This window comes from Trichogramma pretiosum, unplaced genomic scaffold, assembly GCF_000599845.2.
Source record: "Trichogramma pretiosum strain Unisexual culture from Peru unplaced genomic scaffold, Tpre_2.0 scaffold28, whole genome shotgun sequence".
Lineage (NCBI taxonomy): Eukaryota > Metazoa > Arthropoda > Insecta > Hymenoptera > Trichogrammatidae > Trichogramma > Trichogramma pretiosum.
Genome location: NW_019641710.1, coordinates 1776912 through 1799291, shown reverse-complemented (window position 1 = coordinate 1799291; position 22380 = coordinate 1776912). Strand labels below are relative to the sequence as shown.

Here is a 22380-nt window from a genome sequence, read left to right as displayed (position 1 = left end):
GCTTTTATATAAGCGAACAGACGGCGCGCGAAGCACTATCAAGCATGAATAAGAAATGTGGAGGGGGACTCACTATGTGTTCGCTCGCGCGACGCACAATTTCTCATATAAATACTGCGCACAAACTTGCGGCCCCACAGTTGTACTCTATCATCGACTACGACAAATCCACGCAGCAATGGCTCCCAAAACTAGCGGCAAAGCTGTCAAGAAGTCTGGCAAAGCCCAGAAGAACATCTCTAAAAGCGACAAGAAAGGCAAGAAGAAGAGGAGGAAGGAGAGCTATGCCATCTACATCTACAAGGTCTTGAAGCAGGTCCATCCTGACACCGGTGTGTCCTCCAAGGCCATGAGCATCATGAACAGCTTCGTCAATGACATCTTTGAGCGCATCGCCGCCGAAGCTTCCCGCTTGGCTCACTACAACAAGAGATCGACCATCACCTCCCGGGAGATCCAAACTGCTGTCCGCCTGCTGTTGCCTGGCGAGCTCGCCAAGCACGCCGTATCTGAAGGCACCAAGGCCGTGACCAAATACACTAGCTCGAAGTAAAATCTGACTTTTACAAACAATCGGCCCTTTTCAGGGCCAACAATACTACAACGTATTTCTAACTATAATTAAAGCACAAATACATTAGTTCGAAGTATCTTGAAATTATTTACTACTGCTCAATCTCTCGATATCATGTTGGTAATTCATGACTGATCGTACTGTAATGTAAATTTATGAAGTCTATAACTCATCACCTAAAATCTTTTCAACCAGTTACGTGTCAAATACAAGTACTTACGTAGTGGAACGTCATATCAATTGTAATTATAAATGTTTACAGTCGAACGAGATTGACTTGAGATTTCTGACATACTTATGACGTACAGTGACTACTTCAAATGTAACAAGATGCTTATAAACGCTTCACTGACGTTATATAGATACTTGCCCACAGCAATATGAATTAACCAAATACAGTATACCTGTCATACGTCTACGTTGCCCTAGTCAACGTACAAAAATCAAAACGGATTTTATTTGACATCAACGTTTATATAGCAATACTGTGCTCAATAGCAGACGATTAAATCTCATATAGCTCGAATTCTTTTGGAGCTACTCTTTTAATGATTTTTCTTTTGTTAATTCAAGGAATAAGAACTAGCTCATTAAAAATTTCGTAGCAGTACATCTTAGTTACTACTTACTGTGTTATTTCTGTGAATGATGTAGCGGCATAAACTGAGTTGTGTAGAGTTGGGAGCGAGTGTTGGGTGACAGTTTACCTACGTCACGTAGGCTACGTGTTGGATCGTTTACTTTGACTACCCCTTGACATGTTAGCTTCAGATATTATAAAATGCTAGACATGAATTGCTTATGTCTATGCAACATTTATGTATTGGTTCGTCGTGTTACAGTAACGTACACAATGTTCTGTAAGAAACTGTATTTGATAAAGTATGTGAAACAATGGTTCAATACTACGTTGGTTTTTGGTAGTCCTGAAAAGGACTGATTGTTTGAATGTGGGGTTACGGAAGTGTTTAACCGCCGAAACCGTAGAGAGTGCGGCCTTGACGCTTGAGTGCGTAGACTACGTCCATGGCGGTGACAGTCTTGCGCTTGGCGTGCTCGGTGTAAGTGACAGCGTCACGGATGACATTCTCCAGGAAAACCTTGAGAACACCACGGGTCTCTTCGTAAATAAGTCCGGAGATACGCTTGACACCACCACGACGAGCAAGACGACGGATTGCTGGCTTCGTGATACCTTGGATGTTATCACGAAGAACTTTGCGATGGCGCTTTGCTCCTCCTTTTCCCAATCCTTTGCCTCCCTTTCCACGTCCAGTCATTTTTGAATATACGTTGATCTGAGCAAAGCGGATAGACAACTGATGCAGAGAAGAGAAAGACCAGTGTATTTATACCGGCATATGCTGCTGTCCCTACTCTCGATGTATAACAACTCCCCCCTCCGGTACCGCACGAATCTCCCCGCTCTACCGCTGTTGGCTCGGCAGTCGTGTCGCGCGTTAGTATAAAAACATAGAGCCGGCGCGTTTGACATCATTATTCTGTGATTATTCACGACGATAACTTGTTGCCATGGCTCGTACCAAGCAGACCGCTCGTAAATCGACAGGAGGCAAGGCTCCGCGCAAGCAGTTGGCTACCAAGGCCGCTCGCAAGAGTGCCCCAGCCACCGGAGGAGTCAAGAAGCCGCATCGCTACAGGCCCGGCACCGTCGCTCTTCGTGAGATCAGACGTTACCAGAAGAGCACCGAGCTTCTCATCCGCAAACTGCCCTTCCAGCGATTGGTCCGTGAAATCGCTCAAGATTTCAAGACCGACTTGCGTTTCCAGAGCTCGGCAGTGATGGCTCTTCAGGAAGCTAGCGAGGCTTACCTCGTCGGCCTTTTCGAAGACACCAACTTGTGCGCTATTCATGCCAAACGAGTCACTATCATGCCCAAGGACATCCAGTTGGCTCGTCGTATTCGTGGAGAACGCGCCTAAGCTACCACTTGCAAACAAACGGCCCTTTTCAGGGCCCAAAATCAATAATACGTGGAAAACTATAATACGCACCAATGAATAACATGAACATGGCTTAAAAAATTCAATCTCACGAATAACGTGGTATTCCCTCGTTTGCCAACGATAATAGGAACAACCCGTACATTTTAATTTTTCGCTGTCCTTGATCAGTCATATTGCCTAAATCGAAACTAGAATATTCATAAAATCCTTGAATATGTAATAGTACCAATCATACGGTATCTTTGTCACATCTTACAGTTTTACTTACTGATTTGAGAAACATTTACACCTGTAATTATCTGATGCTCTAGAATTAGTACTTCTAAATTTACACAAAATCTGTGTCCAAGTTTCAGTTATCCTACCTTGATAGAATCTAACTACTTAAACACCCCGAAAATATACATTTGATGGTACTCACAAAAATTTTGAATAATTCAAAACGGCTTGATAAGTCATCAACTTGAGATCAATTTCTCGTGAGCCTAGATCAGATTGTGAAAGATCATATTTTCAAAGTATGTACGTATAAGTCGAATAGAGCAAATTTTAAGTGTATGACTGGGTAAATATATTCATATAAGATCTCGTGTTATGATACAACCTTTAAAATTACTTACCATCTGGGCAACAGAATACTTTTATATATTTATGTTTTTTGAATACGTTATGAACTATTGATTATATCTTCTTGAATAAATTTTTACAACTACATTCGAGTAGCAATACTAACATCAAAGAATTTATACAATATTAGAAGATTTCGCAGTAATATATAATCAAACTATTTTTAAAAACTCAAAGATGAATTATATAAGTAGTAGAGAGATTCTTTATTATTTTTAATATAATCCTTAAGTATTATCCATGAGGCAAAAAAGGCTTTAAATTAGAAAATTGAGATGGTGCTTTTCATAATTTTTGATTATGAATGGGCACGCTTGAATAATAAACACCAAGATGATATTAGCACATGTATTATTCGAGATTTATCCACGGCTAATGTCTCATAACAATGAATAGCAAGCAAGTAGTCAAAATTTCGTCGTTGAATATCGAATCTACTATGTTTGAACGCTAAATTGAGCTTGTATCATAACTTGTTTGTGTGGATTTTATCTAGAAAACTCTATGGAATCTGAAGTTGACAAATAAAGCAGTTAGTATCGGCGGCCATCTTACCTGATGGAACGATATCTATTGGAGATGCCTGTAAGAGGAGATTATTTTAAACTTCTGAAAGGAGGTATTTTCGAATAAATCAACTGGTGATTTATACGTGTAACTCAAATAATTTTGAAATACTTTAAAATTTAACACAATTAATTAAAAATATACTTAAATTTCATTGTAAAAAATATGAAAAAAAAATGATAAAAAATTAGAGCTCTCACAATAAAGTAAAGTTTATTATTATTGAAAGTGTTCATGGAAATTTTTGAGTAAAAGCTATCTCATAAACAAGAATAGATTTATTTGCTTGATTAACCGAGCTCGACATTCTTCATAAAACTGTTAAAAACCATATTTAAAACAAAACAATCGAGCATAACTAAATGTCATTGGTTTGAGCAGAAAACGGTTTGAAATACTAGGTTAGACAATTTTTCAAAATCATTGAGCAAGATAATTTGACCGATTGTCAATGTGGGTTTAAAAAAGTTAATAAAAAAGTCTTAAACTATCAATTAATCGCGGATTGATAAATATAAATTTAAAGTAAAGAGAGCAAAATGAGCGGAAGAGGAAAAGAAATAAGAAACGAAGTCAGGTCGAAGGGCGGCAGATCGTCGACGTCGTCGCGGGTCGACCTGAACTTTCCCGTTGGCCGTATACATCGGCTGCTGCGCAAGGGCCGCTACTGCAAGAACATAGGCAAGGGCGGCGCCGTCTACATGGCCGCGGTCCTCGAGTACCTGTCGGCGGAGCTGCTCGAACTGGCCGGCAACGCGGCGCGCGACAACAAAAAGTCCAGGATCGTCCCGAGGCACTTGGCCCTGGCCATACAGAACGACGAGGAGCTAAGCAAGCTGCTGTCGAGCGTCACCCTGACTGAGGGCGGAGTCCTGCCCAAAATTCAAGTCGTGCTGCTGCCCAAGTCACATAGCAAACGAACGCCAAAGCCGGATCAAAGCAAAAATTGATCGCCGATGCGCTAACAAAATTTTCCACATTTACTTTGTAACGTCAAAAAACGCGATAGTCATCGTGTCTGTGCCTTGTCTTGTCCTCGGTTTCCGTCACATTTTTTTTTATCAATAAAAATGAGCCCATTTTTGTTAGAATCTAAAAACTGATTTATCTTATTTCTAAACAATATTTCTCTAAAAATGTTGTTAAGTTATTTCCATCCAATTTCGATTTTGCGTTTGTAAAAACTACTTTAACGTAATTTATTAATTCTGATATGATAAGTCGAATGATCAAGGAACTCGTTAATACAAGAGTAAAAATTATTATTTTTAAATTACAATATTACATGATTAAATAGTTTTTCAAATAAACATAAGTGAATACTGGAATCAAATTCTGAGCATGAAACTATATGCGAGCTGAAAATTAAAATTCTCAATGATTATGAATTCACTGTCAGCTAATCTGCGCAAAAAATCGCGCGTTCTCACGTGGGGGTGATTTTTCTTAACCTATTTTAATATCAATCTTTAATGTCGAGGATCGAGTGACGTCTGCTATTTGTCATATTTTGTATTTGCTTTATTATATTTTTTATTTCATTTATTCGATTCAAAAAATGTTAAAGTCTACTGCAAAATGTCTTTTAAATATGAAGATAATTTTGGCGAGTGGTTCACCCCGAAGACGAGAGATCATTCAGAGTTTGGTAAATCTCCTAACGTTCATTTAAACAATTATTATAAGAGAAAAAAGTAAACAACATTTTCTATATATTTCTATTTTAAAGGGCTTTGTTGTCGATGTTAAACCGTCTTCATTTGATGAAAATCTAAATAGAAGTGATTATAACAATTATGGGGACTTTGTAACTGATCTTGCTGCACATAAAGTTAATGACATCTTCGACAAATTATCTGCGGAAGAACTGAAAAGCAGCATTCTTTGCATTGGAGCTGACACCATTGTAACCAAAGGTGAAAAACTGTATGGCAAGCCCAAAAATAAAGAAGATGCATTTGATATGTTATCAGAGTACGTAACTGGCTAAAATTGTACTCATGATTCATAATTTGAATAATTTTAATTAAAGTAAATAAATAAATGAATCAATATTTTAGTCTTTCAGGATCAACTCATACTGTATATACTGGAGTTTTTATCAAAACCGTGGAAAAAGAAATAAAGTTTTGGGAATCCACTGAAGTAACATTTGGAAATATCACAACTGAACAAATACATGCTTACATTGAAACTGGAGAATATACGTAAGTTTTTGATAAAATAAAAGCAAACATTTGATCAATAAATGCTTAACTATTTTATTATTGTTAAGCGATAAGGCTGGAGGATATGGAATTCAAGGTACTGGTGGATGTTTAGTTGAAAAAATAAATGGAGACTATTATACAGTTGTCGGACTGCCACTTTATTCATTGATAAAACATTTGAATGACTTCTTGTCTGAAGCTTGATACAGTGAGTACACAAGTGTAGACTTTAATTAAGGTGGACATAAGATTACTGGTTGTGTGATTTGTGGTTTAACACGTACACATTGTGATAAATATTGCTTAGCTAATCATTGAATACTAGAGAAATCACACGACACTAAATTGTTTCACACATGATTACTAAAACAAGCTTAAATCTAAATTAGTATAGCATATATTTTTATATGAGTCTATTTATATCTATATAATACTTTTATCAATTCTTTTTGCAAAATAATTTAATTGTAATTCCTTGGAATCAGTTGTGATTAAAATTATAATACAATACATATTTTTTGTGTATAAAAAATATTATGAATAGCGGACTGCTCTTAAGTATTGTATCAATAGTGTGTCTGACTAGATTTTTTATACAAGTTTAATTCACACAAAAAACTGAAGCACCTAATTTACCTCTTTTAGTTGCTTATTATAATTTCTTTTGAATTGTACTTCATCCATTCTTGAAAATATTTATCAAGGTACGAGCATGGTCTGCAAACTTCTTCACCTCTTTCAATTATTATTGTGCATGACTTATGTCTCCATCGATTGCTATAAAAATCTTTAAAAGCACATCTTGAAAGAACATCTTGATTGTCTTCTATAATAGGACCTCCTTTGCATACAACCATATTTACTATTTCTGCAAAAGACTGCTCAAAATCTTCTTGTGTATTTTCACCATCTAAAGTTTTTTCAACTACAAGCTTGTCCAATACAAAAGCTTTAAATTTCAAGTGATCCGTAAGTATGACCTATAATTTGTGAAGTTATAAAAAATTATAATATCTCATTAAATTTGTAATTGATTAGTCAATATTAATGTAAGCATTTTTACCTGCTTTTTATAAGATGGTGATATTGCCACATTGAATAAGGCAAATGTTATTTCAGATAATACAATAGCTCGATTAGGAGGTGGCACTCTGTGTATACCCCAAGAGCGATTAGACAATGTCAAATCATAAGGTCCATCATAAAATAGTTCAAAGAATATATTGATTTGAGCTGGGGGAGGTGGAGGCGGTGGTTGCAATATTGTGGTCTCTGATGCAGGCGGATTCGAAGGGGACTTATTTTTTGCCAGACATTCTTTTTTGGCTGGTGGACTTCCTTCTGGACTATTGTTATTTTCTCTCTCTGTGAAAATGGAAAAATAGAACGGAATTATGAAAACAGAAAAGAGAAAAAAAAATTGATTTTGAGTAGTCTAAGAAAACATCGAACATCGAGGACGCATCTGAAATCTGTCAATCAATAATCAAGCTATAGATACCGCTCGCCAAGCAGAAAAGCATCGATCGAATGCAATAGACTCGAGCGATGACAAGCTCTGTTGAACGTGCACAAGTGCAAGCGCAGCATCGACAAAAGAAGCAAGATAAATAATTAAATGGGCAGGTTTGGATTTTAACCTACTTTGAGCCTCGGCGTCGGTGGCGTTGTTGGTAGTCGTCGTCTCCTGAGGCTCGACCTTCACCTGAGTCTTGGTTTCCATCATTTTGTTTGAGGCCGGATTCGGGCAGGGCCAAAAGTCAGCTCGAGAGACGGCCAAGCTTACGCAGCAAAGCACGTGAAAAAGTTTTCAAACGAGGGAAAGAGCACGCGCCGCGACCACCTGTTTTCTTCCCCCGCTCTTCTGCTTCTTCCGCGGCCTTTATATATAACTCTCTCCTACCTCTCTGTGCGAAAAATCAGCAAGTAGTAGCAGCAGCGTACACTCACTGGCACACGCACGGGCCACTACCACAAGCGCACGTACTAGAACGCGCAATGCCCGTCGACGCACGCAGGGAATACAACATAGTTATTCTCACCAGCAGCAGTAGCACGCATATAGCATTTGCGGGGCGCGTCGTCCCCCTTTTGCAGCAAGCAGCAGCAGCAGCAGCAGCGAGGGCTAATGCGTCGTCGCAAATCGACCTCCCCTGTTTGTTACGATTCCACCCTTCGCTCTGGTTCCGATGTATATCTCTATAGGTATATCTGTACACCCGTCCTCTATGTGTATGGATTATAAGCAACTCCAAAGGAAAATGTCGAGTGGTCTCGAGGATATTCCGATACAGGCAGAATGACACAATCAAGCGAGAGACGGGCTCGAGAGTCGCGCACGAAAATTACCCGCGAAACGCAAGCTGCCGAGTTTGAAAGTAAAAATTACCCGCGCCGAAGCGCGATACGTTGCGATTTCCGCGAAAGCTCCACAGGAGTGGGAGATAATGATAAAAACACACGCACGCGCTTATATACTCGTAGGTATATAGTCGGGTCGTCGTGATGGGGGGACAGCTAGCTTGTGTATGCAACTGTGCGCACTGGCCAACCCTCGGACGGATATACGCCGTGAATCGTGATGCGCCGTCGAGCTTGTGCTCGTCTGTGTAAGTGCGCCGTGCTTGCGTGGGTGAGCCGAGTCAACAGAGAGGGGAGAAAGGCGTGCAGTGCAGAGTGCTGTAAGGTGGAAAAAATGACGTTCTTTTTGCCAGAAGCGAGCGCAGCGCACCGTACGTGTGCCGTGAGAGCTACATGCACTGATGATCGCATCGGAGTCTACTCGTAGCAACTGGTCTACTGCTGCTGCTGCTGCTGCTCATTGAAGACTTGCAGCTGATATACCTATATCGTCTACGGTATATACATATATAGCGAGTGCAGAGAGTTGAGCAAACTCTCGACGTCTCGATTTACGAGAAACATATACCTATTAAAGCGGGAGCAACGTCACTTCACTCCGTTGTCTGCACTCCTCAGTATATACATACACGACCAAGATGGAGGACGTTCTGGACGAAATTGTCTCAACCGAGGATTTGAAAGTAAGAGATTACGCAAGAAGCGGAAGGAATTTTTGCACAGCATGGCTGGACTCTCTGTTCCATGTTCATGGAATAACATGGATCAATTCGCGTTTTTCACTTCATCTCGGCGATTAATGCTCATGTTTTCATCTTGTAACCGACTCATGGAAGCTATTGTCATTGTTTTCATTAGGTTATTTTAGATAAACAACAGACATCGTCACGTTGACTTGTTCAATTGATCATGCATGACGATTATTTTAATTAATGGTCGAGAATCGATTAGCATTGAATTTCTGACCATTCCCTTTCGGTATTAAATCCATGAAATACTTGCTTACATCGCGTTTAAAGTATTAATATTTTTTTATATAAAGATTACTAATGCTCTATTTTAGTAGAACACATGAGTCACGTTTGAAAATTGTTGCAGCTGCATGACATATTCCGTCGTTACATAGATTCATTCACAATTTTTATGACTTCAAAATCTTCAATTATTTCACCTGTTCTACATACCTGTTTCATTTTTTTTTTTTAATTCACTAAAAATATTTCATTTAACTAAAAGTTTGTACCTTTTTTGCAGAAATTCGAGATTATGTACAATAAGCAACTGCAAGGAGAAGCAGTAGACACAAATATTCAATTTCAGTACGCATGGTGTTTGGTCCGAAGTAAATATCCTGTTGATATCAGAAAAGGAATAATGCTGTTGGAAGATCTTTTTAACAAAACTGGAGAAACAGAAAAAAGAGATTGCTTGTATTATCTTGCCATTGGTAATGCCAGGATTAAGGTAAATATTATTGAATTGTTTTTTTATTATACTTAGAGCTCGTATCAAAAAAACAAATCTTTTTTTAGAAATACCCAGAAGCTATGAAGTACGTCAAAGCTTTTCTACAACTTGAGCCAAGTAATGAACAAGTACAAAGATTAGAACTTTTAATAAAGAAAAAAATGGAAAGAGGTACTTTCATATTTTATCCATTGATTGTTTTATCTTTCTTTGCTAAATTAAAACTAACTAACAATCTCATTTTTTTTTATTTTTTTTAGAGGGACTCAAAGGTATGGCAATAGCTGGAGGAGTAATTGTTGGAATTGCAAGTGTATTAGGCTTGGGAATAGCGATGGCTAAAAAAGGTTAAATCAAAGTAGCCAAAGTCAACGAGAAATAAAAATCAAAGATAATATTGGTAACCATAACTTTGGCATCTTTGTTACAGGAAAAAGAACTTAGCCATTCAAATTATTCAAGTAATTTGTACTGTACAAAAGATCAAAATCTTTGCCCAGAGGCTGGATCCTCAATTTGATTCGTGACTATGTTTTGATATTTCATGTCATCTTTGGCATTCCCTCGTTGTTCACTGTGTTTTGTGTAAAAGATGCATAATCTTGCTTGTTTTTTTTACTGTACACAATAATAGTACATTTACAATTAATTTCATATTTATACTAATACGTCTTGTCAAATTAAACAAGCCCTGATTAGTCATTAGGAAAAGTCCATAGTCATGCCTTAAAGTTTGTAAATAAATAGCTCACTAACATTTTAATTGCTTTTCTAAATATCAAATAGTGAATCATCCACCAGTTTGTTATTTTACAAATATGCAATGAAGAAAGTGATTATTTTATAAAATGTTATGTTTTTATTTGAATAAATTAAATTGTTGTACCAAAGCTTATAGAGGTCACTATTGTCTTATTTGAAATTAATACGTTATACATACAATTAATTATTACACTTATCTGATTAAAAAAGTATTTTTAAAAGTCAATTCTCATGCTCCCACCTGTGATACTTATGAAAACATTAAATGACACAAAAGAAAAATTATAAAGAGAAAAATGTTTGATTCTAGCTTTGTTGACATTGATTTTGAATGACTTAAGAATGGATAAAAGAAATCATATGGCAAACTTATATCTAAATTTGGTCCCCCAGCTATATGATACCTAGCAGGTTTTGATAAGTCATGAAATGATATGAAGCTTATAAGATCTAACTGAAGTGTGTCAATACAATTTTTGCCATTACATTTTGCCCACTTCAAGTCAACTTCTTGAGAAAATTTTACTCCAACGCCTAATATTACATGATTTCTATTTGTACCTGGTTTTGAAATTAGTGAATGCACAATATCAAACATAACAGAAGTCACCAATCCAGAACATTGAATTTCATTATCTATCATTTGAGCAGTTATAACATTCTGAGGAATTTTTTCAAAAAACATTTTTGTCCAACTTTCCGTACTGTTGTCCGTGATATTTCCAGATTTTGATACTAATTGTTTGTCAAAATTAAGTTTATCAAAATTTTTATGACTCATGAACCCAATGATAGCATCAAAAGTAAGATTTTGTAGCTTGATGCAAGCTGCCGTTGAAAAATTATTTGTTTTCACATTGATTGAACACTTCAATTTTACATCCTCCAAAAATTTAACAATGTATCTTTCTGTACTACTGCACACTCCAGTTTTATCTGCTATTGGTAAAGTTAAATGTTTATAGGTCTTATTGAACCCTACATAATCAATTTGAGTGTCACTTGTTTTATTGGATATCTGAGTTCCAATTAGAATTGGTTTTCCAGATATGTAACCAGGATTTCCACTTCTTTCAAAGACTAAATCGTTATTTAAATTTTCCCATTTATATTTTACTTCGATTATCTGCTTAAAAGATGTTGTAACATTTTTCAACAATAATTGTATATGAATACTTTTTAACCCATCAACTCCATTATGATAAATGGTAAATCTGACGAACTTCACTACATTGTAACAAATATTTTCGGTACAAAATCCTTGTACTGTTTTATTCTTACATACTGCCCATGAGTTAAAACAAACAGAAATATTAGCTGTAATGCAAACATCTTTTGGGCAATCCTGCAAAGAATACTTTGCATTGAATTTCGATGGTAAAGTGGCACATGTTATATTACTGTAGTATATTGGAAACAAAAAGTAGTTTTTGTTATTTAAATTGGTTTGTTGGCAGGTACTTTCCCAGTCCTCAAGATATTTAATGGTTTTTTTAAAATTGCACGACTGTCCAAACCCAGGTTGTGGTAATTCTAAAATATGAAATTTCGACACTTTTTAAATAATTTTATTGATGTTATAAATAATCACAATAACTAACCAAGCGGTTGCAGAGAGCTCTTGTTAATTTTCCATAAAATATCGCCATATTTGTAAGAATTTGTTATATTGAGCTCCTGAATCGGCTTTTTTTTATCCAATAGCCATTTAAACTTTGATGGTTTATTACTTTTTATGACATTTTTTAATGATTCTTCGTTTTCAATTCGCTGAAATGAAATTTAAAGTACAATAATTCGATCATAGAATTACAATATTAATCGATCAAAATAGAATTTATTTACCAAATGACTAGTCGCACTGTATGTAGGCGGAAGATTGTCGGAGGCTATGCAAAATAAACTGTCGACTACTTTTTCAAGCAGGAATCTCGTCTCGTTGTGACGAAAAAAAGGTTTTTCACTGCAATACCATTTGTCTCTTTCTTTATTGGTATCATCTTCAATACAGTGAGAAAAAACTTTCCAATCTTTTTCTGTACAATCTGGATCGCAGCAACAATTTACGTCGCAAACGTTGATCTGTAATGAAATAATGAACACATTAAGTATTATGTTTATCGAAAAGAATTTTGCTTCCTCTATCGCTTCTTACTGTTATATCACAACTGCAATATTTATTATTCGAAGAGTCTTTCAGAACCCTTTCATCTTGAAAAGGATCTTTATCGTTTTTTTTATCCGAATCTTTATCGGTATTTTTCTGAATCGTTTTCTGAGTAGTAGTTTTAACATTTTCTTTAGGTTTGAACAGATTAGTGGCTAATTCTTTAATGTTTATTTCATCATCTTCCGTATCGTCACGATTTTCTGGAGCTACCGTGGAGGTGAAATTTTCGCATGATGAGCTATTTACACAATTTTCAATAAAATCCTCTACTTCGTCTATTCCATAGGCAGGTGACAGTAGTAATACGATGTTAAAAAAGATTATTAAATGCTTCATTGCTAATGACAAGTGAGTAGAATTAATTCTTCGTTTTTCTTGGATTTTCTTAATTCATTGGTCATAAATGACAACCGAATTTATCAAAGTTTCGGCAAATTATATAAAGATCGATTTGAACAGTGCCCATGCTCTCCGTTAAAAGTTCGAATCGATCGTCAGCATTTACTAAAACATCTGGAGATTTAAGTTGCAACGTTGTTCCTAAAAATTTATCTTTCAATCTGTCTTGCCAATCACCTAATTATAAAAGGAAAACATTAAAATTTTTAAAGTTAAAAATGGTAAAGAATGGAAATAAAGTACCAATTGGTTTCCAAGTGTGACACTCGATCGAATGGAATCCCGGTTTCAATGGAACACTGCATGTACCGTACGACAGAAATAAAATTCGATTGAATTCGTCTCGGCAGAATGTTTGCAGCAACAGTTTTGGCGAGCCCTGCAGAGTTTGTGTGGCAAAATGTAAGTCTACCGGATGATCCCACACTGGCTCGTGACTGAATAAATCGCAACACTCCTGAGATTGTCCTTCGTTATTGCCGTTGATTAATTTCCATCCGTTGCCTCGTGAAACGAAAAATTGAGAAGAAAAAAGTTCATTACACGGTTAACTCTGTCGCGAAAAAAGTGCCTATAAACTCAAAAACTAACTTGACACAAATTTGTATCAAAATGATGTAACGACAGGGTGTAATATCGATGTTGCTGTATTTACCGGTTGAAAAGTTCCATTTGCAAAACAATCGACTCTGTTTGAAGTTCCTTGCTGATGTAATTGTTCCTATCACATGCAACTCGGCCATGATACAATTCACGCTGGACGTTCAAGTTGAAATGTTTGTGAATTTCTGTCCAAAATCGTCGCCTTGGCAACGTCCGCTTGGCCATTGGGTGTTTACATTTTTCTACCAAATGGAACAAAATGTAACTATGGGCTTCGTTGCTAGCAATTTTTTAAATGTTACAAAATCTTTATGATGAATAACTATACATAGAACCAAATTATGCGTCGATTTCATAATGATGATGGATCGCTTGCGGCGAGGAATCGAAAGACAATCATTTATCATCTAGAGCTATTCTTCGATCATTTTTCAGCATAATTATTAATTCATTTTAAAGATAACTTTAACTTATCCAGAGACCATATATGAGATGGTAGTAAAATTATTCTAAATATTGATCTTTGATGTCGTCAAGTGGGTTCGTAAAAAATGAATTAGCCGCGTAATTTTAATGTAAAACTTTACAAATTCCTGGAATGATCACATAAGAATTACATCGCTTGTTTTTAAAGCACCTTTAGCCACTTATTGTCTATGTAGTTCTAGTAGTATTAAGTAACTATAACTATTTTTCTGCACAAAAACGATGAGCTTGCAAGACTGCGTGAAACGAGCCTACCTTATAGCTATCCTGCAGGAAACACGTAGGTTTATGCGCCTATATACCTATATATATAATACTTACAGCAAAAGGATCTATAAGTGACACTATAATCCTTAGCGGCCTTAGCAGACACCGATTGCGATTTGCGGCTGCTACAGTTTCATTGAAATTTAAATTACTCACCGCGCCAAATTGTATAACCTACGACGAGGGTTTTTAACACTCAGATAAAATATTTATGTCTTATTACTTCATTTTCTGGTTTTAATTTTTTATTTTCCAAGTGGAAAAATGTCCAATCCTGGAAAAATACGTAAGCTCGACGAGGTAGTCGTCAATCGGATAGCTGCTGGTGAAATCATTCAAAGACCAGCTAATGCTCTAAAAGAACTCATAGAAAACAGGTAAGTTGTAATTATTGCTAATTTATCCTGTATCAAATCAAGCATTTTTAATCAAAATATTGCAATTTTTCAGTCTGGATGCAGGGTCAACAAACATTACCGTTTCAGTAAAAGAAGGAGGCCTTAAACTTTTGCAGGTTTCTATTGTTATTTTTCAGTTTATCTCATACATCAACTGAATTTCCAATATGTGGTCTTATTTTTCTAGATACAAGACAATGGAAGTGGAATAAATAAAGAAGACATGGATATTGTGTGTGAGCGATTCACAACTAGCAAATTACAAAGTTTTGACGATTTGCAAAAGCTTACAACTTTTGGATTTCGGGGTGAAGCTTTGGCCAGTATTAGTCATGTTGCCCAATTAACTATTACCACTAAAACTGCTAAAGAAAAGTGTGCTTATAAGTAAGTTTCAAATGTATTTTTATAAAAATAACAAAATGACAAATTTTCTTGACTATAGAGCAGGTTACATTGATGGTGTGATAAAGGGGCCACCAGTTCCTTGTGCTGGAAATCAAGGTACAACAATAACAGTTGAAAATTTGTTTTATAATATTGCTACCCGAAGAAAAGCTTTGTCAGACAGTAAAGAAGAATATTCCAGAATTCAAGAAGTTGTCTCTAGATATGCTATTCATTATCCAAAAACTGGATTCACTTTAAAGAAACATGGTGAAAATAGAGCTACAGTTAGAACTCCTAATTCAAGTACAAAAAAAGAAAATATCAAAATCATATTTGGCAATGATGTAGCTAGAGATCTCATGGAAATTAATGTAGAAGAAAGATCTTATCGCTTCAAAGCAGAAATTATAATAACTAGTCCTAACTATGCCATGAAGAGATTTACATTTTTATTATTTATCAACAATCGCTTAGTTGAATCTACTGGTAAGTTAAAAGAACTGATTATCAAACAAAGGAGTTCTAAGTAAAAATATTAATGAAATATATGTTTGAATTTTTTTAGCAATCAAAAAAGCTTTTGAAAGTGTTTATGTTACACATTTAGCAAAAAATAGTCACCCATGGTGTTATCTGTCATTGCAAATTGATCCACAAAATATAGATGTTAATATACATCCAACAAAACATGAAGTAAAATTTTTACATGAAGGTATTATAATTGGTAAAATAAGTACTGTTCTTAATGAAGAATATGCTAAAAGTAATAAAACAAGAACATTTTATATTGATCCTGAGCCCAAAAAAAGAAAGTTAGACTTAGAAAAAGTGGAAAAAGAAATTTTACCACCATCACAAGGTGATACTAAAAAACTGTACCCAAAAAATTTTGTTAGAGTTGACCACAATTCACAAAAACTTGAAAAATTTAATTTTACTTCAAATTCTAACAATGATAGTTTTGAAGAAACTAGGGCCAAGAAAAGGAAACTTGAAGAAGAAGAACCAGTTGAAAAATTAAAGGAAAAAGAGCTAATTTTAGATAAAGATGAAAGTGATACTACAGTCAAAATTGCTGAACAAAAAACAATATTAATAGACAAAGATAATGAAAAACTAAACAAAGCTGCTCTCAATAGTAATTTTGTTAAAAACTCTCTAAAGGTAGATAATATAGACAAGATATCTGAGGCTGCAAAGAAACCTGATAAATTTGCAAAAGAAACAGAAATTAAAGAAGAATCCATGAAAAAACTCATAATTGACAATGAAAATGAAGTCCCTAAAGTGATAAAAGAGAATGTTCAAAATGAAATTGACAATTCTGATTCACCTGAAGAAAATATAAAAAGTACAAAAGAAGCGAATAAGGAATCTAAAACTGTTGAAAACAAATCACAATCTCAGGAAAATGATGAATCATTTGAATCTCCGGGAGAATTCAAATCTTATTCTGTTAATCAATTCAGAGTTGAAACAAAATTATTAAGTATTTTAGAACTGCGCCAAAAAGTTGAACAGATGTACAATCCAACTTTGAGAAAATTACTATCAAAATTAGTATTTGTAGGATGTATTAATGAAACTTCAGCCCTAATACAAAGTGGTGTTGGTCTGTATTTTTGTGATACAAAAAGGCTTGTGTAAGTCACAGTTTTTATAATAATAGTAGGTAATGTAAGATAATAAAATTTAATTTTGCTCCAGGGAAGAATTATTCTATGAAATCATGCTGTATGACTTTGCAAACTTTGGGGTGTTAAAATTTTCAGTTAAGTATAGCATTTTTCTTTTTGATTGTGTATAAAAATGGGAAAAATTAATGAAAATAATATTCTGTTAATCAGGAACCTTTATTAATAAAAGATGTTGCGATGCTTGGCCTTGAACATGAAGATGCTGGATGGAGCGAAGAAATTGGAGAAAAGACAGTATTAGCTGAACGCGTTCAAGAATTACTTTTAGAAAAAGCTGACATGTTACGACAATATTTTTCCATAAATATTGATAAAAAAGGACAAATCAGAGGTCTCCCAATATTATTGGGTAAGTAATAATGTGATAATATACAAATGCATTATAAATGTTTTTAGGATTTTAAATTATTCACATCTTTTTTAGAAAACCATTTTCCCAATCAAGGGGGTCTTCCAATGTATTTACTCAGACTTGCAACTGAGGTAAATTGGAGCAAAGAAAAAGCATGTTTTCGAGATATATGTCGCGAAACAGCTCAGTACTACAGCCAGATAGATACAAGCGAATCAAACTGGAAACATAAAGTTGAACATATTCTGTATGCTGCTATAAAAGACAGTTTGCTTCCACCAAAATTTTTCGCCGAAAATGGAACCATTTATGAAGTTACCACATTACCAGATTTATATAGAATATTTGAACGTTGTTAACATAGTTTATTTCAAAAATGTTAACTCTAATTTATCAGATTCATTTTTTTGTGTAATAAAAAAAACTACAAGTGAATTTTGACTTTTTTTTTAAATCAATTTTCTATTTATTTTGTCATTAGTAATTTTTTACACTTCAAATTGATTTGGTTTTAAAAATTCAGTAACAAATAAATTTTTTGTAATTTTACATCACTCAATAGCATTTCTGCCAAAAACATACATCACTTCATACTATCATATGTATTTTAACATAAATACATATTTCCCACAATTCATTTTCTGCCTGTCTTTTATCAGTGATAAATAAACTTTCATTCATTTACACAATAACAACAAGCCTAATTTTATAAAATATAACCTAAGTTTGAGGTAAATAACAATCACTCTGCTTTATCCTTTAGCAACACCAACAAGTGCAGGTCTTACTATTCTTTCGTGTAGTTTGTAACCAATTTTAGATACAACTACCACAGTTCCAGGTTTTTTACCTTCAACCTCCTATTTAAAAAATAAAAAAATATACAATGAATAAAAAGTTCACAATAAATTCAATAATTAGAAAACAAAGGTTTAAATACCTGTTGAAACAGAGCTTCATGTTGATTAGGATCAAACTTTTCGTCCAAAGGATTAAGAGATTCCAATCCATGTTTTTTGAATACCTTGTGTAATTGTGCTTCTGTCATGATTAAACCTTCATACAGACTCTTGAGATGTGGATTTTTTTCTGTGATTTCATTTTTGGGAACACTTTCAGTTGCTTTACCCAAAATGTCGGCCACATCCAGTAGATCTTTACAAAATCCTTGGATACCAAATAGTTTAGCATCACCAATTTGTTTCGTTAGTCTCACTCTCAAATTTTCACCATCAGCCAAAGCTCTTTTATATTTATCATTGAGTTCATCATTTTTTTCTTTAAGTGCAGCAACATCCTTGCTCAACTGTTCAATTTCTGCTTTTAACTTTTTTTCGTTTTCTGAGACAACAGTTTGTTCTGGAGTATTCTCACTTTTTTCTTCTGCAGAGGTGCTGAAGTTCTTTTCTTGGGAAAAGAAGCTAGGAGAACATCTTGTGGTTTGTCTGCAATATAGAAGTTTTTACATAATGACATGCAACTGATAAAGATTCAGAAAGTAAATTAAATATAATACGTTGTTAAGCAAAAATACTCATTGAATGCACATTGAATTAAATCATTGATAATTTGATAATTTGTTGTCAATAAAAGAAAAGTAAACTATGAAATTAATGAGTGAATATATATTTCATTTCCTTGAAATTCAGGTCTGAGAAGATATAATAATATTAAAATTCAAAAACTGTTAAAAGAACAAAAAAAATTATTTCTTGTAAGAGACAAATAAACTTGTAGGAAATTCAAAGAAAATATCAAAATTTATTTTGCGATAAAGCAATATTAGATAACACTTAACCTAAAATGATGAAAATCGGGTAATAAGCTAAGCTCTACTGGAACATAAGACAATGATATATGTTATAATTTTCCAAAACGGTGAAATATTACCTATACACCAATTGTCTTCCAAAAGAGTAAAAATTTTCAGCTGTGATTCGGCAAATTTTCGCCGCAACCGGCATAGCAAAGGACGTCATGTTGTCACGATGTAATGTGGCTAAGTTAGTCGCTCGTCTGCAAACAGGCTGCGCAATGAATCCAGTCATAGGATAAGCAATACTTTGAGCAGCTCTCGATCTGCGATCAGTCGCGAACCTGACGTTGAAGCAGTGGAGTGGAGAGCCACGCGAACCGCGCGCGGAGCGACGTGCTTCGAAACTCGTCCGATGCAGCGATATAGGTATAGATGATGAAATCCACATCCACGATTGCTCCGAAAATTTTGTTTGCTCATCTCTCGACGTATTGATTGAGTATTTTTTTCAAAGCTGTCGTTCTTTGTCAATGATTTTATAAATAATGAAAAAGGGAGCGCGAGCTATTCCACAATTTCGTACTCTTTACTGTTCCGGCAGATGTCCCCCATAGCTCGAACTTCGACATGTGCTGTGTGCATTATGATAATTCAGTCGCTGTAGCCAAAGATATATGTCATGACGATTGCTGACAATGATACGAGCGTTCGCCGGCAATGCATGCACCGACCGTAGAATAGCAGAAGTCCACATTCGAACGAAAAAATACCGGCTCGCATTTTTTGCCGAAGCCGTATAGTAGAGGGGAATGTTATGAAATTTTTCATGATTCGCAATATTACCTCTCCCAAAGTTCCGAGCAGAAACATTTTAAACTCAGCGTACGGTGTATATACCCCTGTACGCATTAGTTAGTCAGTCGACAAGCTGTAACTTAACTTTTTCTACGTCGCACGATGCAGAGTTCCGTCGAAGCTTCGAAAAAAATTGCAGCTTACCGAGCAGTCAACGAGTACGTCAAGGTACTCTTTTGCTTTATATTTCTAAACAGGTAGTTTTTTCTTTGAATGCTAATGTTTTGTTCTTTTAGGATAACACTGTGATTGGAATTGGTAGTGGGTCCACTATTGTGTATGCCGTCCATAGGCTAGGTAATACATTTTTATTTTTTGAATTGTTTATATATAAATTTCTATACTTCTGTAAATTTGAATATATTCAAATTATTTGTCCAATCTTGTAACACTGTTAATCGAATCGAGAAAACATCAAATAAATCGAAAGATGTAGAAGAATGGCGAAAATCAATTTGTAATTGACAACTGATTTTTTCAGCGAAACGGGTTCAGGATGAGAATCTTGATGTAGTCTGCGTGCCCACATCATTTCAAGCGCGTCAACTAATCGTCGAACATAATTTAAAATTAGGTGATTTGGATATCTATCCTGAGGTATGTTTTTAATTAAAAATTATGACTTTATGATCACAAGATGATATGTAATTAAAGAGAAAATAAATCGTAGCTCGACTGTGCCATTGACGGAGCTGATGAAGTGGACAACGATCTGAATCTCATCAAGGGCGGAGGAGGATGTTTGTTGCAAGAAAAAATTGTAGCTTCTTGTGCCAAAAATTTAGTCATCGTAGCTGATTACACGTAAACCAATTCGAATACAAATATTTTTAAAAGTTTCTTATTGCAAATTAATCTATTTTAGCAAAAATTCCAAGAAACTTGGTGAACAATACAAAAAAGGAGTACCGATCGAAGTAGTACCTATGGCATATGTTCCGGTGATGAAAAAAATTGAAAATCATTTTGGTGGCTCAGTGACACTAAGAATGGCGATGAAAAAGGCTGTAAGACTCAATTTCTACATTTTTACAATTCAGAACTGTAAAAATTCGATTACTTTGAGTCGAGTATTCGAATTTTCCCGAAACTTTCATAATGTCAAAAGAGGCAACAACACATATTCGTGTTATATCCTGCGGTATCAAAAGTATTAAAGGAGTATTGACGATGTTCAAAAATTCTTAAAATTCGTTTAAAAGATCGTCCAATTGCGTACTCGAAACGGAAAAATGTTGATTACTCGACTATAAGATGTGAAAAATCAAATTTTATAACTTCTTGTACCATAACCATAATGAATCTATATTATTCTTTTTCAATAGGGTCCAGTAGTAACTGATAATGGAAACTTTATATTGGATTGGCAATTTCCCGATAAAAATATCGATTGGCCAGCAGTGAATCAGCAACTTTTATTGATCCCTGGATTAATCGAAACTGGTCTCTTTATTAACATGGCTAAGAAGGTATTTTTTGGTATGTTGGATGGTAGTGTTAAAGAACAGCCTTAATTTTTCAATTACCCTTGTTTGTAAAACGCACAAATTGGATTGAAGATTTTAATGATGCCCATGTCGAAAAATATGAAATCTAACATTTAGTTTTTGTTCTTATAGTGACTGCTATTTTTTCATGATTATTTTTATAGTATAAAATAATTTTCACCAAGTGCCTATGTATATAAGTGGATGCATTTTTCGATCTTTTTATAATACTCTTAAGGTTTTTATAATAAAAAAATTTTTGACTACAATATTCTACACATTTATTCCATAATTTATTCCTCATAAAGTCGAATACAATTTTTAAAAATATATCATCCTTTTACCAGTATAATTTTTTAATGAAATAGTATTATAAGTATGCAATTTAACTCGGATATGATTTTTTTGTTACGGAGAAAATAACAGTGATAATATTAATGAACGATTTCATAAGTTCAAATTTGTTATAAATATTTTAGCTGTCAATCATAAGTACTCGAAAGTTATGTACTTTTTTCACATAAGAGTAAAACAATCATATAATCATATCGTTATGATTATGTTATCCGAATGCAGATGTATGTACATGAGTACTTAGCGCTGATCAATCGCAGGTCAATGTGCAATTGAAATTCAGGTTCTTGCTCGGAGAGGTTGCAATTGGTTTAGATTTGATATCTACTTTGAATATTTGCTTCGTCGAGGATTGACGTGCCTCGAATAAGTTGGCACTGTCAATATGAGAATCGTACAAATTCTGTCGTTCTTCCGAAAATTCACAGGTACTAGTTTTGTTCTATTACATGCCACAATATAGGTATATAAAGATATATCGATCAATTTCTCATTGAAGGCATGGAGTACGTGCTGATGAGTCGTATCTCTATAGCACTCTTACTATCACGGCTGAACAATATCTTGTGTAGCTGACCCTCATACACGAGTGGTGGCAATGCATAATGCGATAAAAAGTTGATGTTGTAA

General features: G+C 34.8%; 10 protein-coding genes and 1 pseudogene across 11 annotated transcripts; 7 read left to right on the top strand and 4 right to left on the bottom strand.

The window, feature by feature from the left end:
• The window catches only part of LOC106658598, a 31693-nt pseudogene extending 28441 nt beyond the window's left edge, over positions 1-3252 (top strand).
• LOC106658606 (histone H2B) lies at positions 128-596 on the top strand. The gene has a single exon (XM_014380620.2). The coding sequence runs from the start codon at positions 179-181 to the stop codon at positions 551-553; it is 375 nt and encodes a 124-aa protein (XP_014236106.1). The 5' UTR covers positions 128-178; the 3' UTR covers positions 554-596.
• On the bottom strand, positions 1495-1879 carry LOC106658608 (histone H4). The gene has a single exon (XM_014380622.2). The coding sequence runs from the start codon at positions 1852-1854 to the stop codon at positions 1543-1545; it is 312 nt and encodes a 103-aa protein (XP_014236108.1). The 5' UTR covers positions 1855-1879; the 3' UTR covers positions 1495-1542.
• A 728-nt stretch (positions 3253-3980) lies between the features above and the next one.
• LOC106658603 (histone H2A-beta, sperm-like) lies at positions 3981-4776 on the top strand. Its single transcript, XM_014380617.2, has one exon. The coding sequence runs from the start codon at positions 4276-4278 to the stop codon at positions 4684-4686; it is 411 nt and encodes a 136-aa protein (XP_014236103.1). The 5' UTR covers positions 3981-4275; the 3' UTR covers positions 4687-4776.
• A 406-nt stretch (positions 4777-5182) lies between these two features.
• Positions 5183-7082, top strand: LOC106658601 (septum formation protein Maf). Of its 2 annotated transcripts, XM_014380614.2 has the most exons (5): positions 5183-5384; positions 5466-5710; positions 5797-5943; positions 6012-6154; positions 7066-7082. In XM_014380614.2, the coding sequence occupies exons 1-4, from the start codon at positions 5295-5297 to the stop codon at positions 6148-6150; spliced, it is 621 nt and encodes a 206-aa protein (XP_014236100.1). In that variant the 5' UTR covers positions 5183-5294; the 3' UTR covers positions 6151-6154; positions 7066-7082. The 2 variants fall into 2 exon arrangements, with proteins under 2 accessions (XP_014236100.1, XP_014236099.1); XM_014380613.2 differs by lacking the exon at positions 7066-7082 and having other exon boundaries at positions 6012-6414.
• On the bottom strand, positions 6412-8080 carry LOC106658600. The gene is made up of 4 exons (XM_023463197.1): positions 7989-8080; positions 7591-7853; positions 7010-7311; positions 6412-6926 (listed from the first exon to the last, which is right to left on the bottom strand). The coding sequence occupies exons 2-4, from the start codon at positions 7670-7672 to the stop codon at positions 6588-6590; spliced, it is 723 nt and encodes a 240-aa protein (XP_023318965.1). The 5' UTR covers positions 7673-7853; positions 7989-8080; the 3' UTR covers positions 6412-6587.
• A 656-nt stretch (positions 8081-8736) lies between these two features.
• Positions 8737-10598, top strand: LOC106658602 (mitochondrial fission 1 protein). Its single transcript, XM_014380615.2, has 5 exons — positions 8737-8990; positions 9562-9771; positions 9840-9945; positions 10035-10121; positions 10205-10598. The coding sequence occupies exons 1-5, from the start codon at positions 8946-8948 to the stop codon at positions 10216-10218; spliced, it is 462 nt and encodes a 153-aa protein (XP_014236101.1). The 5' UTR covers positions 8737-8945; the 3' UTR covers positions 10219-10598.
• A 130-nt stretch (positions 10599-10728) lies between these two features.
• On the bottom strand, positions 10729-13996 carry LOC106658488 (tectonic-3-like). Its single transcript, XM_023463167.1, has 7 exons — positions 13761-13996; positions 13349-13609; positions 13118-13282; positions 12692-13080; positions 12382-12618; positions 12138-12306; positions 10729-12069 (listed from the first exon to the last, which is right to left on the bottom strand). Exons 1-7 carry the CDS (start codon positions 13846-13848, stop codon positions 10787-10789), a joined length of 2592 nt encoding a protein of 863 aa, XP_023318935.1. The 5' UTR covers positions 13849-13996; the 3' UTR covers positions 10729-10786.
• Positions 13997-14143: 147 nt separating this feature from the next.
• On the top strand, positions 14144-17733 carry LOC106658597 (DNA mismatch repair protein Mlh1). Its single transcript, XM_014380611.2, has 9 exons — positions 14144-14474; positions 14552-14838; positions 14912-14975; positions 15047-15246; positions 15305-15735; positions 15815-16892; positions 16957-17020; positions 17097-17295; positions 17371-17733. Exons 2-9 carry the CDS (start codon positions 14726-14728, stop codon positions 17655-17657), a joined length of 2436 nt encoding a protein of 811 aa, XP_014236097.1. The 5' UTR covers positions 14144-14474; positions 14552-14725; the 3' UTR covers positions 17658-17733.
• A 6-nt stretch (positions 17734-17739) lies between these two features.
• On the bottom strand, positions 17740-19590 carry LOC106658697 (grpE protein homolog, mitochondrial). Its single transcript, XM_014380770.2, has 3 exons — positions 19189-19590; positions 18239-18743; positions 17740-18158 (listed from the first exon to the last, which is right to left on the bottom strand). The coding sequence occupies exons 1-3, from the start codon at positions 19500-19502 to the stop codon at positions 18051-18053; spliced, it is 927 nt and encodes a 308-aa protein (XP_014236256.1). The 5' UTR covers positions 19503-19590; the 3' UTR covers positions 17740-18050.
• A 146-nt stretch (positions 19591-19736) lies between these two features.
• On the top strand, positions 19737-21667 carry LOC106658698 (ribose-5-phosphate isomerase). The gene is made up of 6 exons (XM_014380771.2): positions 19737-20077; positions 20146-20206; positions 20391-20506; positions 20580-20713; positions 20775-20916; positions 21235-21667. The coding sequence occupies exons 1-6, from the start codon at positions 20012-20014 to the stop codon at positions 21421-21423; spliced, it is 708 nt and encodes a 235-aa protein (XP_014236257.1). The 5' UTR covers positions 19737-20011; the 3' UTR covers positions 21424-21667.
• Positions 21668-22380: the final 713 nt, after the last annotated feature.

Coding starts and splice junctions, on each gene's coding strand:
- LOC106658698 (XM_014380771.2), top strand. CDS start 20,012: ATGCAGAGTTCCGTCGAAGCTTCGAAAAAAATTGCAGCTTACCGAGCA. Junction 20,078..20,145: donor CAGTCAACGAGTACGTCAAG/GTACTCTTTTGC, acceptor TTGTTCTTTTAG/GATAACACTGTGATTGGAAT. Junction 20,207..20,390: donor GTATGCCGTCCATAGGCTAG/GTAATACATTTT, acceptor TGATTTTTTCAG/CGAAACGGGTTCAGGATGAG.
- LOC106658488 (XM_023463167.1), bottom strand. CDS start 13,848: ATGGCCGAGTTGCATGTGATAGGAACAATTACATCAGCAAGGAACTTC. Junction 12,619..12,691: donor ATTGCAGTTGTGATATAACA/GTAAGAAGCGAT, acceptor ATTTCATTACAG/ATCAACGTTTGCGACGTAAA. Junction 12,307..12,381: donor ACAGTGCGACTAGTCATTTG/GTAAATAAATTC, acceptor ATTTCATTTCAG/CGAATTGAAAACGAAGAATC.
- LOC106658602 (XM_014380615.2), top strand. CDS start 8,946: ATGGAGGACGTTCTGGACGAAATTGTCTCAACCGAGGATTTGAAA. Junction 8,991..9,561: donor TCTCAACCGAGGATTTGAAA/GTAAGAGATTAC, acceptor CCTTTTTTGCAG/AAATTCGAGATTATGTACAA. Junction 9,946..10,034: donor AAAGAAAAAAATGGAAAGAG/GTACTTTCATAT, acceptor TATTTTTTTTAG/AGGGACTCAAAGGTATGGCA.
- LOC106658608 (XM_014380622.2), bottom strand. CDS start 1,854: ATGACTGGACGTGGAAAGGGAGGCAAAGGATTGGGAAAAGGAGGAGCA.
- LOC106658603 (XM_014380617.2), top strand. CDS start 4,276: ATGAGCGGAAGAGGAAAAGAAATAAGAAACGAAGTCAGGTCGAAGGGC.
- LOC106658601 (XM_014380614.2), top strand. CDS start 5,295: ATGTTAAAGTCTACTGCAAAATGTCTTTTAAATATGAAGATAATTTTG. Junction 5,711..5,796: donor GCATTTGATATGTTATCAGA/GTACGTAACTGG, acceptor TCAATATTTTAG/TCTTTCAGGATCAACTCATA. Junction 5,944..6,011: donor ATTGAAACTGGAGAATATAC/GTAAGTTTTTGA, acceptor ATTATTGTTAAG/CGATAAGGCTGGAGGATATG.
- LOC106658600 (XM_023463197.1), bottom strand. CDS start 7,672: ATGATGGAAACCAAGACTCAGGTGAAGGTCGAGCCTCAGGAGACGACG. Junction 7,312..7,590: donor CACCGACGCCGAGGCTCAAA/GTAGGTTAAAAT, acceptor CCATTTTCACAG/AGAGAGAAAATAACAATAGT. Junction 6,927..7,009: donor CACCATCTTATAAAAAGCAG/GTAAAAATGCTT, acceptor CACAAATTATAG/GTCATACTTACGGATCACTT.
- LOC106658697 (XM_014380770.2), bottom strand. CDS start 19,502: ATGTGGATTTCATCATCTATACCTATATCGCTGCATCGGACGAGTTTC. Junction 18,744..19,188: donor GGAAGACAATTGGTGTATAG/GTAATATTTCAC, acceptor TCTATATTGCAG/ACAAACCACAAGATGTTCTC. Junction 18,159..18,238: donor ATGAAGCTCTGTTTCAACAG/GTATTTAAACCT, acceptor TTTTTTAAATAG/GAGGTTGAAGGTAAAAAACC.
- LOC106658597 (XM_014380611.2), top strand. CDS start 14,726: ATGTCCAATCCTGGAAAAATACGTAAGCTCGACGAGGTAGTCGTCAAT. Junction 15,247..15,304: donor AAAGAAAAGTGTGCTTATAA/GTAAGTTTCAAA, acceptor TCTTGACTATAG/AGCAGGTTACATTGATGGTG. Junction 17,296..17,370: donor AGGTCTCCCAATATTATTGG/GTAAGTAATAAT, acceptor CATCTTTTTTAG/AAAACCATTTTCCCAATCAA.
- LOC106658606 (XM_014380620.2), top strand. CDS start 179: ATGGCTCCCAAAACTAGCGGCAAAGCTGTCAAGAAGTCTGGCAAAGCC.